This window comes from Mesoplodon mirus (assembly GCF_964341445.2).
Source record: "Mesoplodon mirus genome assembly, chromosome: 11".
NCBI classification, from domain to species: domain Eukaryota; kingdom Metazoa; phylum Chordata; class Mammalia; order Artiodactyla; family Ziphiidae; genus Mesoplodon; species Mesoplodon mirus.
The window spans coordinates 16,582,598-16,598,436 of record NC_138987.1 but is presented as its reverse complement, the minus strand read 5'-3'; the positions used below and the strand labels follow the sequence as shown (position 1 = coordinate 16,598,436).

The window sequence follows — 15,839 nt, the reverse complement described above, 5'->3', positions numbered from 1 at the left end:
CTATTAATAGCCTAAAATCAGTACACTTTAATCTCAGTTATTTCAAATACCAAGTCATGATTAAAATTGGAAGACTTTGGTTACCTAAACCAACATCTAACTGCCAAAAGGGCTCAAAGATCTCAACTAGCTGAAAGCAAGCAGGAATCATCCTACAAAAAGGACCCAAGTCTTTTTCACTAAATTTGAAGGAATCCAATAGATTCTTCCCCTTTCTCTTCCTAGGAACTTTCTGGTTCTCTTCCACAACCTTGTTGCCTCATCTCTCTCTGCCCTTTTGGATTGACAGAACCCTGGTTCTGACAGAGATTTATTCCTAGAATGTTGGGTACACAAGTTTGTCTTCAAGTCAACTTCTCCTGACTTTTGAATCCCATTTACTGTGAGGGGACATCACAGCTGCAGACTTTCACTTGTTAAACATCTAATTTTAAAAAAATACAAACCAAAACCTTGAGTGGCATTGTATAAGAAATGTCAGAGGGGCCAAGATCAGGGTCAGAGATCAGGGCTCTAGAGGCCAGAGATCAGAGATCAGTGTCAGGAGGCCAAGAATGTTGGCACCAGGCATATTCTGACAGTTAACAGATGGTCACTGATAAACTCAAACAAATGTAAAATGCTAATTCTGTTAACCTTTGTGGCAGGTAGGTTTATTGACTCATTAGAACCTTTCACTTTTTATTTACAACAAATAAATTTGCGTAATAAATATACAATTGCTTGGTTTACAAAGTGCCGGAAATGATAATGTTCCTTTCATTTTTCTCTCAAACGAATTCACTGTATTCATTATACAGTCAATTCAGCAGCTATTCATTGATCATATCAAGTTCTGTGTTAGTACTGGATATACCACAAGACAGTCACTTTTCTCAAGGCAGACCCACAAGTACACAGTCCCTAGAGTTTTACAAGAGGGTGATAACAGGATGCTATATGAGCATTCACTAGGGGTACACTGTATCCAGTCTGGTACTGTCAGAGGAGTTTTAAAGAGGGTAACTCTTGAGCTGAAACCTAAAGAACAAATGGGCTCTATCCAACTCAGAAAGTTTGGAAAAATCACATTAGGCAGAGCTAACAGTAAGTACAAAAACAAAACAAAACAAAATTCTTTTCCTATTGACTTGATTAATCACACAACGCCTGTAAGAAGGCATCCACGTGTAGTGTATCCATTCATTTCTGTTTTCTGTTGCAGGTTGGGACTGAGTTTCAACAGCATCTCTGCTGTCGACAATGACTCTCTGGCCAACACTCCTCATTTGAGGGAACTTCATTTGAACAACAACAAGCTTATCAAAGTGCCTGGTGGGCTGGCGGATCATAAGTACATCCAGGTAATGCAATGCCACTAACTATTGTGAGGGATATCTAGGGAGCAAATCCTCCCTACTGGGATGCTAGGAGGCAGGAAGCTCTGCTTAGAAATTCTTTTGCAGAGATATTTTTAATGATTCTACATATTCATTCTGGTTTTGTGAAATCTATAGGTTTAAATTAGTATTACTTTTTAAAAATTAGGACTACTGCCTTGAACTTACTATAATGCTTGTTTCCAGGATGTAATATTTTTTTTATGAAGCAGGGTAGTTTCAAGTCACAGATCTGTGTAACAAATACATACTTGTTGGAAAAGATGATACCATCTGTAGTGCATAGATATGGAATAAAATAGTAGTTGTAACTTTTAGCTTCAGCAGATGTCATATAGGTCAAAAGACAGTGTTTATCTATTGATAGTAGTGTGACTGACTGAATTAACTTTATACAAATTATCAAGTTATAGTGTATTCTTAAAGATAAGAAGATATGGTTCAGTGGCCCACTATGGTAATATAGCTTTACAGTCCATAAATCTATAAATGTAAAGCGTGCTTATTACCTTAAATAATCATAGTAATTTCATATATAACAATATAAGATTTCCATTGTTACCTTGAGGAAATTAAACAAACACATTATTTAAATTATATATTTTTAAAAGATCAATAATGTGGTCATCGACAGATTTCACATATTTGTATATTTCTTCTAATTTTTCAGGTTTTTTTAAAGATTATATTTAAATTGTTTCTTTCAGAAATTTCAGTAGGTACTTAGTTAAATCATGGTGATTCAGAAACTGTGTCTTAAACTGACACTGTTTTACAGATAAAACCGTTTTGTAAAGTTGACCTTTTGGTAATCTAGTATCTCAACTTCTTTGGGGTTCAAAATGGGTTTACCCTTTACTCTGCTGTCAACAGTGTCAATAAATTTCTGATCTCTTTTATTCTATTGAGTTGTGCCCAAAACTCCAAATTAAGTTTACATATCACAATTTACATTAGCTAGCTTTCAGTAAAGTGTAAGAATTCTACATATGAAGATGAAATTAAAGACGTTTCATTTCATGCTGATTCATTTTCAGTGGGTCTTTGGTGGTGGTAGAGTGGAGAGTAAGCATAGCTTGGAGCCACAAGTAAAACCGAGATGCTTGGAAGACCTAATAAAAATAGCTAGTGTTGTCATTATTAAGGTTTTTGTTGGTGGTGGGCTTTTTTGTTTGGTTGGTTTGGGTTTTGTTTTTAGATCTCAGAATAATAATTTTCATCTTCTTGATTACTGTTTTTCGAATTTTAGTCTGAACATATTACTGAGCTCATAAAATCAGTTTAATAGTTTCATTTGGAACATCCCATGGGATGGGATGGAATAAGTTGAATAGAATAGAAAATACCACTGTAATGGTAAGTATTCTATAAAATTTTTGTTTCATATGCATAGATCCATATATACTAAAGCTCAATATATAGTGTGTGTCTTACTGTGGGTCTCAGAGAAAAAATTCTAAAACATGTCATTTTGAAATCTTTGTTGAATATCAGCAAATCTCATGGACATTCACACAGAGCCCCACATTCAGAAGGACCTCACTCTTGGTTTTCAATCTCTAATTGGCATCCATGTACCCATTTTACCTGCATTTCTAGAGGGTCCCAGGGGTTTCACCTACTCTACTTTCTTGTCTATATCTATATAGTCCAATTATTTTTAGCAAAATCATGTAATTATTCAATCATCACCACAATCCAGTTTTAGAACATTTTGATTACCTCCAAAATATCCCTTTTATATATTTCTACTTGTTCTTAAGCTCATCCCCAGCCACGGGGAACCATTAATCGACTTTCTGTCTCTATGGATTTGCCTTTTCTAGACATTTCATATAAATGTAATCATACAATGTGTGGCTTTTGTGGCTGGCTTCTTTCACTTACCATAGTAATTTTAGGTCACCCATATGGTAGCGTGCGTCAGTAATTCACTCATTTTTATTGATGAATCGCATTTCATTGTATGGATATACCACATTTTGTTTGCTAGTACTACCCCTTTTGATAACTGTAGGTTTTGATTATGTTTAGAAATTAGAAATGAAGGCCCTCTAACATTGTTCTTATTTTTCAAAATTTTGGCTATTCTTGTTTCTTTGCATTCCATTCAGATTTTAGAACCAGCTTGTTCATTTCTTCTCAGATAGATTGCTAGGGCTTTGATAGGAATTGTGTTGAATCTGTAGATCAATTAAGGGTGAATTTTCCTTGTAATAACATTTAGTCTTCCAATGCACAAACATGGGATATCTCTCTATTTTGTCTTTATTTTCTCACAGCAATATTTTGGCATTTTTAGTGTGCAAGCTTTACAATTTTTTATTAAGTTCCGAAATTTTGTATTATTTTTGATGCTGTTGTGAATGAATTGTTTACCTTAATTTTATTTTTGAATTTTTTGTTGTTAGTTTATAGAAATTCAGTTGATTTTTGTGTATCTTTCTTCTACCCTAGTGCTGTACTGAAATTTTTAGTTGCAGCAATTTTTTGTGAATTCCTTTGGATATTCTACATTCAGGATCATGTAATTTGAAAAATAAAGAGAATTTTAAGTATTCTTTTTTATTTGAATTCCTTTAATTTCTTTTCCTTACTTCATTGCATTGGCTAGAATCTCCAGTACAATGTTGAATAAAGTGATAAAATTAGACTTCTTTGCTTGGTCCCTAGTTTAAAAGGGCAATCAACCTTTTGCCATTCAGCATGATGTTAGCTATAGGTCTTTTGTAGATGCTTTTTATCAAGTTAAAAACGTTCCCTTTGATTTCTAGTTTACTGAAAATTTTTATCATGAAAGCGTTTCTTCAAATGCTTTCTCTTTTCTATTGAGAAAATCATGTGATTCTGTCCTTTATTCCTTTAATATACTATATTAAATTAATTGATTTCCAGTTAAATAAGTTTTACACCCTTGAGATAAATCATGCTTGGTCTTGGCCATGGTGAATAGTCCTTTTATAATGTGAGATACAGTTTCCTAATATTTTGTAATTTTTTGTCTATATAGGAGATATTTAATTGTAGTTTTCTTTTTTGTGATGATTTTTGTTTGGCTTTAAGAAAATATTGACCTCATAGAACAGGTTGGAAATTTACTTTCCTTTTTACACAGACTAATACTTTATGTCTTGATATTTCCTTCTCTCGTTTTCACTATTAGCCATAAACTCTCACCAAACACCTCTCTCCTTTCTTGTTAATCACTTCTAAGAAATGGAGAATGGTCAATGACAAGAAGAAATTTTCAAAGTTTGAGAATCACACACACACACACGAACCTCACAGATACTGTTTTGATTTTAATATTCCTTGTTTCTATTTTTGTAATACATCTATTGTTCTCCTTCTAAACCCTTTCTTAATCAAGACCCTTTTCACCAGCATATGAGTGCAAGTGTTCTGGTAGGTGGAACAATATTTCAAGTCAATTTTTTTTTTTTTTTTTTTTTTTTGCTGTACGCGGGCCTCTCCCGTTGTGGAGCACAGGCTCCGGAAGTGCAGGCTCAGTGGCCATGGCTCACGGGCCTAGCCGCTCCGCGGCATGTGGGATCTTCCCAGACCGGGGCACGAACTCATGTCCCCTGCATCGGCAGGTGGACTCTCAACCACTGCGCCACCAGGGAAGCCCTCAAGTCAATTATTTTAAGGGAGTACCTCATAGGTTTTATAGCTTGCTTTAGAAATTATTGCCTTAGCATTATATTTTAGCCTTGGTTTTATGATCAATTCACTTCTTATTCTTCAGAATTCACATATAAATAATGGGAGTAAAAACTCATTTCTATAATTTTTTTTAAGTCTGATATTAATTTCCCTAAGAAAATCTATGAACAAATTACCATTATCTTAAACATAACCATAAAATATATTTCAGAAAAAATTTCTGATGAACTATAACATTATATTCATTGAGCTGAATTTGTAACATAGAATACATTTTTGTTAAAAATTTCTAGGTCTATATATTCCAAATGCAGTGACATTCAAGTTTTTCTTAGAGTTTGTGATTTTTAATTTCAATTCTAATACTCTATACCCTCTCTTACTTCACTATGTATTACTTCCTTATTTTATATAATTCATTAAAAGGTCTACCATTTTATCTTTCCCCTGAAAACATAACATTCCATGTAGACACAATTTATGAAATAGCCATGAATTCATTCATTTATTCATTCAACATATATTTGTTGAACACCTACTCTGTTCTAGTAGACACTGGAGATACAGTCATGAACAGGTTTCCTACCTCATAGAGCTTTTATTCTAGAGGAGGAAAACAGACAAAAAGCAAATATATGTATAATATTTTATATAGTGATCATTACGCTGAATAAAAATAAATAAATATAATTGGAACAGAAAATGGCAGAATGGGATAGTCAAGAAAGACTTCTTTGGTAAGGATAAATGAATTACATGAGTCAGTAAGACCTGGAGACATCTTGGAGAAGTTTATGCCAGAAGGAGGAAACAGTGTGTGTCAACCTGAGGAGGGACCATCCTCTAGAGAAGAGAAACAAGTAGGTTAGGGTGGGTGGATTGAACAGTGAGGAGAGATGAGCTCAGCATAGAAGGATGCCAGATCATGTAGGATTTGTCAGCCACTGTGAGAACTTTGGATTTTACTCTGCATAAGATGGGAAGCTGCTGGGGTATTGAGGCAAAGATGATATAACCTGCTTACTTTTTAAAATAATTGGTGAAAGGAAGGAAGGAAGGAAGGAAAGAAGGAAGGAAGGAAGGAAGGGAGAAAAAGAGAAAGAAAGAAAGAACAGATTTCAAGAAGGCAAAAGAGGAAGCAGGAAGAACAGTCAGAGCAACTTCAATGATCCAGAAGGAAATAATGGTGGCTTTGGATAAGGCTGTAGGAGTAGATATGGGGCAGAACTAGATTACATGTGCATTTTGAAGGCTGCACTAGTGGGATTTGTTGATGGTTGGGCAGAGACTATAAGAGACTATAAGAGACTATAAGGGAGAGTCAAAGATAACGTCAATGTTTTTAGCCTGAGTCATCTGGAAGGACTGAAATGCCGTATACTGAAATGAGGAAGACTAAGGGAGGGAAAAGCAAGGTTAAAAAGAGAGAGAGAAATCAAAAGTTTGGTTTGAGAAGTACTAAGTATTTAAACTGAAGGATGAATGTACTAAAAAAGAATAAAGTATATACGTGTACGGTCTCAATATAGTTAGAGGAAAATAACCATGTGCCATTATTTTGGGTTGTAGGTTGTCTACCTTCATAACAACAACATCTCTGCCATCGGCCCTAACGACTTCTGCCCACCTGGATACAACACCAAAAAGGCTTCTTATTCCGGGGTGAGCCTTTTCAGCAACCCAGTCCAGTACTGGGAGATCCAGCCATCTACCTTCCGATGTGTCTATGTGCGCTCTGCCATTCAGCTCGGAAACTACAAGTAGCTCCCAAGAAAGCCCTCGTTTTTATAACCTGGCAAAATCCCGTTAACGTCACAGCTCCAAAAAAAAAAAAAAAAAAAAAAAAAAAGAAAGCTAGATACTGGAAACCTAACTGCAATGTGGATGTTTTCCCCACGTGACTTATTATGCGTAAAGCCAAATATGCAGTTTAAATAATTGTCTACAATAAAAAAAAAATTTGCCTGCCATTTTCAGAATCCTTTTTTGAAGTTTATTATTGATGTTAACTGAGCTATTGCAGATATTCTTATTTCACTAAATGTAAAATTTGGAGTAAACAATTTAGTAGAGTTTTTAATTTCCAGAAGAAATCAGTAAAAATGGTATCAATCTTCTGTAACTCATAGGGGGATTAGCACCTTTGACATAGTCTAGCAATAATGTATTCATCCCCATTATTACTGATAAAGCCTCATTTGAGTGTGTAAATTCAATACAGGCTATGTAAAATTTTTGCTAATGTCATTATTTTGAAAAAAAATAAATTCACAAGTACATTTTAAATTACTATTGTATAAAAGCGTAATTGTAAATCTTCCCTAACCTCAATTTTCTGAAGAGAGTAAACATTGCTTTCTTGATAAAAACAGCACACCTTTTCAAGTTCTTAGGTATGCATTCTACCTCTGTCCTTTGACATTTGTGCATTATAACTTACTTTATCTATATTCAGTATTAAGCTGATAAGGCACAAACTGACTTTCTCTTATTGGTCTAAAAAACCACTATTTTTAGTTACTAAATACTAAATCAATTTTAAAACTATTACGTGTGTAATCAGGCTGAGCATTTCTGTACTTACTAGATGTATTAGAAATATTTCCTGCATTTAGTTAAACCTTCGATTTTAAAATTCTTTTTCTGCAGGATTTAGAAATAACTATCAAAGCAGACCATTCAAAAAGCCTGGGGAATGGGCTGATTTACCAAGAGTAAATATTTATCCAAAACTACATTTATGCTCTCACCATCTAATAAGTAAACATGAGAAAACAGTTTATTTCTTTTATAACCTTGGGTGTTTTCTGATTGTAAATACTGAGACCCAGATCCAAACTGGTAACAATAAAGGGAAATACAAAACAGTCCTGCTATTAGATGAGCCTCTAGCGGAGTTTCTCTGCAATTCTTTCAGCTTTGCGTTCCTTCATTACATTTTCAGGCTGGCTTCCCGTATGGTTGCAAAATATGAATCTCCTCCATCATTTACCCACACACAAAAGTATATTAACACAAAATTTCAGGAAAAGTCATGAGATTCTCTCTCATTATTACATACAAATTTCACAACCCTATAGAGTAAATGAGTAAATACTATTGTTATTCCCATTTTGTTGAAAAGTAAACTGAAGTTAGGAGAAGTTTAATAACTTTCTTATAGTTAAATACCTGGTAAATACCTGGCAATAGAGCTTTCTCTTTTAACCTTTGTACAAGTCAGGGTCTGGTAGAAAACAGAATTTGCCCCAGAGAATTTAAATGAGGATAATTTAATGAAGGGACTATTTTAGAGTGTGTGCAGAGTTTATGGCACGAAATTAGGGATGGTGAGGCACCTAGGAATGGGCAATGGAGGAAAGGCATTCTCACCCATGTGGCTAAATGGATAGCAGAAGAAATTGAGTTTCTGGAGCTAAGTGAGAGGACAGCCATGGAAGGTTCCCATGCCCAGGCAGCCATGTCCCTGGAGGGATTGCAACATCCACCAGAGGTGAAGTACTGAAGCAGGATATCAACCTTTCTTTCCTTCTACTTCACATCCTTTCACTGATCAAACCTAAAGGGAAGATAACCATCAAGAAAACCAGGAAGGTTAAGCCTCTTCCTGGGGCGGAGCAGAAAAGGGAGGGGAATGGATCTGGTCAGGACACTCAAAGAATAACTAGCCCAAACACTACAACAGTATCCGTAGGATGATTGAACAAATTCCACCAGCCTCAGCTAAGCATTACATTTACATCGTTTGTCATCCCAGGCACTTTTTATGACCCCAATTATTTTTCTTTTCTGCATTGATCAGAGGTGCTAATAAATACAAAAATATTTGATGAAACTTTGTCAACTGATTAGCTAAATCTGGTTTTCTATTATGAAACAGCAGACTGTTTTTATAATGGCTCTGACTAAAGCAGAATTTACTTACTGAAAGAAATATGGTTAGTATTAAAAATCGAAGAGTAAACAAAAGATGCACACTGTCAATATTAACGGGCAGTCAATTATGTATTGTACATAAATTTGGCAGAAAACCAAAATAATATTTGGATAATTATAAGAATCATGAGAGGGCTTCCCTGGTGGCGCAGTGGTTAAGAATCCGCCTGCCAATGCAGGGGACACGGGTTCAAGCCCTGGTCCGGAAAGATCCCACGTGCCGCAGAGCAACTAAGCCCGTGCGCCACAACTACTGAGCCCGCATGCCTAGAACCCGAGCTCCGCAACAAGAGAAGCCACCACAGTGAGAAGCGCGCACACTGCAACGAAGACACAACACAGCCAAAAATAAAATTAATTCATTAAAAAATAATTTTAAAAAACAAGAATCATGAGAGTCAGAGCACAGGGCTCTAAACTGCTGCAGTTAAGGTCATATTCTCCTCATACCAGTTACTGCCTGGAAGGTCCAAAGCTCTGTACGAGCTATTTAATTATCAAGTGATCGTGTTAGTGATATTTATTCATAGTCTATTATCAGGCAATAAATGGAAAATGCTATTTATTGCTTTAGCATACTCTTCATTCATTTGTTCATTCATTCATTCAATAAACAGCACTGAATATACTGCAGACATGAGATAGCTCCTGGTAGAAAGATAAAACCACCAACAGGAGCAACAACAGATGTCTATTTCTGGAGTTTGTTCAGTGCATACAACAAACTGCCAGCTTCCGTGTCTGGCTCTCTTTGGACCATGTCTACTTACCACAAAAATTCCATAAGAATGTACTATTTCCATTTCACAGATGATGAAATTGAGATACAGGAAATGCAGAGTCAGAATCATAGCCCTGATCCAGTTAGGGTCAGCCCTTGCTTATGCAGCGGTTTATGCAATTCATAGCATGTCAAGACCAAATGTGATAGTCTTAAAAATTATGAAGGGAATCTATCCATGGTTCTCAGCAGTTCCTCCGCATTGTGTTTATAGGTTAGAGTGTTGAGGTGCAGATGCCATAAAGATAATCACTATTATTTATTGAATACTATGTCTTAACTGTATATAAAGTATCTTATTTAATGTTTACAACAGCTCTGTGGGCTCTGTATGGTTATTTAATATCCCTTTGACAGATGAGCAGATGGAGCCACAGAGAGGTCAAGTAATTTTCCCATGGATACACAGCCTGTAAGTAAGAAAGGCAAACTTTCCGTCACTTCAATGTGTTGCTTTCTGCTACTTTAGAAAAGAATGTGCCCAACAATGAAGAATCACTGAACATCCATAGCATCTTCCATCTTCTTTGCAATAGTGTGCAGGGCTATAAAATAACGGGCATCCCACCAGTCCAAATTAGTGTTTTCACATTTCAAAAAAGATAAATTTGTTCATAAAAATTGAAAATATTGTACAAAAACCGTCCAACTTTGAAAATGTTCTATATCAATACTGTTCAGTACTGTATCCACTAGCCAAATATGGCTATGGAGTACTAGAAATGTGATAGAATTGAAGAACTTACTTTTAAATTTTACTTAATTTTAATGAATTTTAAGCTAATAGCCATATGTAACTGGTTGCTATCATATTCTAAATACTCCCAATGACTTTAAATATGATTTTCATGGTACAGAGTGGATTTTTATTCATGGAAAAGTATTTACTAGATCTGTGCCAGGCACTGGGGATATAAGAATGAATAAGATGCCATCTTTGACTTTAAGGTGATCAGAGTTTAACAAAGGACACAATCATTTAACCAAACAATAGAAGTACAGCGGGATAAATTTTATCATAGGAGTATACGCAAGTTACAGCAGCAGTTCAGAGGATCCCCCAAGGGTAGGAGAATAAGCACAGAGGAACATGGAAGACTTCACTGAGCAGGTAAGTGTTGGAGTGGATTTTGATGAATGTGTGAAGGTTCAACAGGGAGATGGGGGGCGGATTAAGTTCGACCACTCAGAAGTGTACATAGCACATCATCTCTGATCCACTGACATAGAGGAGGGTTTGCTCCTTTACTTTCTTCTGAAGCAGAAGCAGTGGTTTATATGTACATTTGATATACACAGAGCTGAGGATAACATTAGCAGAAGTGGCCTTTTTTTCTCTTTCCACAGTCTTGCTGGCCCACAAAGTATCAATTTCCCAAAATGTTCAATAGGAGGGAGGAAACGTCTTTCTTCTTCTCTCTCACACCTCTCAAGAGATCCCACTCTCATGACTACAGTGAAATGGTAATCTCTATGGGAAGGCATTTGGTGTTCAAGGTCTACGTCATCTCTAGACAATGTTTTCAGAGCTGGACCTTGAATGCTGCACTCTCCTCTCTAGTCTTGCCTCCTTCATGCTGTAGCTTCCTCTTGTAGGGGAAAAAGTGCAGCTACCCTGCTGCTTAATCTACAGCTGGGTGAGGAATGGATAGAGATAGAACGATGGGGAAGATTTTGGAGTTTCCTCTGCAAGGTAGATATTCCAGCACACCTTTTCCAGCAGTAGAACTGTTTCTAATTTTCTTCAGATCCATAGGAGAGAGAGGACTAACCCTTCAGCATCCCACTCTTAGGTATCAGCACAACTTTTTCTTGTATATTTTTCTTTTGAAATAAAGATAAATGCGGCTCATTTCCTTGACTTCAACATTTGCTATTCACATACTTAGGAGAGTTACTTTACCTTTCTGTGACTCATTTCCCTGTCTGTGAAATGGGAATAATAATAGTGCATACCTTATAGATTGGTGTGTGAACTAAGTGGGTTAACTTATTGAGTATAACTCTCAGATCAGAGCCTAATACATGAAAAGGGTTTAAATATGTTGATTGCTGTTGCTGTTTTTCCCCAGGCTGCATAGTTTGGGCTGCAATCATCTCAAGGGAAATTATGTCTCAAGTCTAGGGTGGGGTCTGAGATTGTGCATTTCAAAAAAGCTCCCAGGAATGTTGCTCTTCCTCCGTCTGTACTTTGAGGGACAAAGCAATAGGTCCTCTCATTTCCTCTTGGACCATGTCTGTCTCTTGTCTCCCACTGCTTGGCCCCTGTGAACAACACCCCCTGCCCCCCTGCCACTCACTCACTGTATTAGTGTCCTAGTGCTGCTGTAACAAAGTACCACAAACTGGCGGGCTTAAAATAACAGAAATTTATTCTCTCACAGTTCTGGAGGCTAGAAGTCCAAGATCAAGGTGTTGGCAGGGCCATGCTCCCTCCGAAGGCTCCAAGGGAGACACCTCCATGCCGCTTCTAGGTTCCAGGTAGCTCCAGATGTTCTTGGTTTGAGGCAGCGTAACTCTAACCTCTGCCTCCGTCTCCACATGGCCTCCTTCTCTTGTGTGTCTGTCTTTTCTCCTCTTTTATAAGGACAGCAGTTATATTGGATTAAGCCCTACTCCAATTCAGTATGACCTCATCTTAACTTGATTACATCTGCCAAGGTCACACTCACAGGTACTAGGGGTTAGATCTTGGACCTATCTCTTGAGGGGACATAATTCAACCATTAACACTCACTTCTTTTTATCTTTATTAGAATGCTTATTTATTTTTTGTTTTCCTTTTTATTGACACTTTTGTTTGACTGTGTGTGGTTTATATAACAGGCTGTGAAGTATGAATTTGGCCTTGACCCTTTGTGGCTGGGTAAGCCCCCTTCACACATTCAAGCTAGCCTAGGCTGTACACATTTTGGTCTTAAGAGCTGTCACCTTACCATATTCAAGTGACCCAAATTTTCCAGAACACAGTATTTATGTTCTTTTCATGCATCCCTCTTCAATGACCTTGATCTGGCAATGAAAGTTACTATGTCAATCTCGTCACATAAATCAGGTGTAACCTGGGTGTCCGCTTTTTTTCCTGGTTCACTCATTTTACTGAATCATCCCCATACCTTCCTTTTCTTTTTTCCTTCCTCCTTCTCCATAATACAATTCCTCATTCCACGGTTTATTGCAGCTGCAGATGCAGGATTTCATTCCCTTATCTTCCAGGCAAACAAAGAGACGCCTGATCCCTCAAGTAAACTAAAAACTAAAAACGGATACACAACACTTTCTCATTCATCCAGAGTTCCAGCGAGGCCTGTTCTAAGACTGCCCCTCAAGGCACACTGTTAACTCTTTTTTTTTTTTTTTTTTGCGGGCCTCTCACTGCCGTGGCCTCTCCCGTTGCGGAGCACAGGCTCCGGACGCGCAGGCTCAGCGGCCATGGCTCACGGGCCCAGCCGCTCCGCGGCATATGGGATCCTCCCAGACCGGGGCACGAACCCGTATCCCCTGCATCGGCAGGCGGACTCTCAACCACTGCGCCACCAGGGAGGCCCCACACTGTTAACTCTTTACAAGACTTCATTGCCCTTCAGACTCTCATCTCCTGCAGAATGGGTGTTATAGGTGGCTGAGTTATTTCATTTCTGATTTTGCTGCTCATTTTTTAATTCTCATACTTATTTCTAAGTAATTTCTTTTAAGAGATCTGTTTATATATTCTAGTGCACCATCTGTCACAGTTACTTCACGTCACAGGTCTGTGACAGACTGTCAGTTTCACAATACAAACCGTAACAGTGGAAAACAAAGGAAAACCAAGAGAGGGAAAACACTAAACTTATTAAAATCAAACATAAACATCCAGGAATGTAAAACAACCTTCAAATGGAGTTAAATTTGAAGTAAGAGAAAGTCCATATTTCCCCCCCAGTACACAATAACCAGAGAAGGACTGGATGAAATGCCCCCCTGAGTACATGACTCCCAACCATTGATTAGCCATCGATGGTTAGGAGACTTGCCCTCCAGGCTCCTTATTGCAGTAGGGACTATGAGGGCTAAATTCATGCTCCCAGGCCTTCACAGACAAACGTAGGAACACAAATTAATTTTTAAATCTACTCAAACATCAAAATAATCTAACCCTCCTATCTAGGCCTGACATATCTACTAGCACACATCACTTTGTTCATTCAACACATATTTATTAAAGACCTACTGTGTGTCTGACATTGCCCTGGTGGCGGAGATACAGCAATGAACAGTGAGTGTCTCACCCTCATGCAGCAGACATCACAGTGGGAGGAGACCTTCCGGGGCATGACAAATAAAACAGAGGAAAGAAAAGGATAAGAGAATAAGGAAAATGAGAGGATGGGACTTGCTATTTTATATAGGATGGTCAGAAAAAGACCTTCAGATAAAGTGACATTTGAGTAGAGATATGAAGGATGGAAGGAAGAAAGCCAAAAAAGGAGCCCAATGTTAGGCAGATGCATGGCAGGTTCTAGTAAGAAAGAGATCAAATGTGAACAGGTAAAATGAATAAAGGAGAGGGAAGATATGGCATGAGGTCAGAGAGGTAATGGGAACCTAAATCCTGTACGACTTTTTTAGGCAATTTTAAAGACTATCTTTTCCCCTGAGCAAGACAGGAAGCTATTGAAGGGTTTTCAGCAGAGGAATGACTTGATTCAACTGTCTATGAAAGGGTCCCTCAGGTTGCATGGACCCAGAAACAGAAATGGACCCAGGAGGGGTATTTAGGATGTGATTGTTATAAACAATAGATGATGATGTTTTTTGACCTGGTTAGTAACAGAGAAGATGGTGAGAATGGGTCACAGTATGGAAGTGTTTTGAAAATACGGAGGGCAAGGATGGCTGAGAAATCAAATGGGGTGTGAGAAAGAAAGACGAGGGACAGAGACGACTCCAAGAATTTTAGTCTGAGCCACCGGGAGGATGAAGTCACCAGTGAGTTGGGAAACGCTGAGGAGGCTGTGGTGGAGAGCGCTGAAATCAAAAGTCTGGTTTTGGATTTGTTCCTTTTAAGATGCCTATTCAATGAAGAGGTATACAAGAGTCTCTCAATCTAGGAGTCTGGAGCTCAGGGAGAGGGTTGGGCTGTAGACATAAGTTTGGGAGATGTCAGAGTATAGATTGCCCTCCTTTATCAGCACAGAAATGACTTGACTTTATCAAAACTAAGCAGTCATACTGTAATGTTAGCAACACATTTTATAGGGCCAATTCTGGCGTTTTGCAATGTTCTTGTGGTTTCTAAGATAAATAAACATATGTTTCCCTCTGGATGCCTTTGCTAAGATCCTGTCAGCATTTCCAAAACAGTCCTTGCTTGAACAATCCGGGAAATAAAAACCTCTTGAGGAGAAAGCATTTTATTGTTTTTGAAAAAATCCCTGTGTTTTCTCTTATGAGTTAAAAATTATATAAAAACACAGTCTAGTTTCTGTTTCCCTCGAGAGTTCACATTAACAAAATTACAGCTTAGTGTCTGCCTTGAATGTGGATTGATAATTTGCTGGATGTTTGACATTTATGAATAAACAGTCCTGTACCATAAAGAAAGCATATCCCTCAAACTGCAGGAGGTCTCGGTGGGCCTCAGGCACTGTACCAACACATTTAACTAGAAAACCACGGAAACACGTATAAATTCCATAGCTGATCATTATTTCATGGAATTCCAGCATAGACAATTCTGTTATAACTTCTATTGATCACTAGTTTATAAAGAATCCATGAGGCCACCTGATCTGGCATCGATATGTAAAAAAATATAAAACATTTCTCTTGAAATAATTTACTTTTTCTTATCTTCTCACAAAATCATGTATGTGGGGGATGTGTATGGAGGGGGTATCTTCTTGTAATCTTAACATGCTCATAAGAGAAAAAGTAAAATTCTAATTAATTTGATCATTCATTCATGTATTTATTTAATTCACACATTTATTGAGGACATAGAATATGACAGGAACTATGCTAGGTCTGGAGAAAATAAAAACAAAAAAATGTATATTTGATTTCCTGTAGTTAATAACAGTGGGATGTGAAAG

At 37.3% G+C, this 15,839-nt stretch overlaps 1 protein-coding gene across 2 annotated transcripts in view; it reads left to right on the top strand.

Annotated features, from left to right (window-relative positions):
- The window catches only part of DCN (decorin), a 38,070-nt gene extending 30,735 nt beyond the window's left edge, over positions 1-7,335 (top strand). For both annotated transcript variants that reach the window (XM_082634442.1, XM_082634443.1), the window contains exons 7-8: positions 1,205-1,343; positions 6,615-7,335. In XM_082634442.1, coding sequence (XP_082490568.1) covers positions 1,205-1,343; positions 6,615-6,809 — 334 coding nt within the window. In that variant the 3' untranslated portion in view covers positions 6,810-7,335. The remainder of the gene's footprint in view (positions 1-1,204; positions 1,344-6,614) is intronic.
- Positions 7,336-15,839: the final 8,504 nt, after the last annotated feature.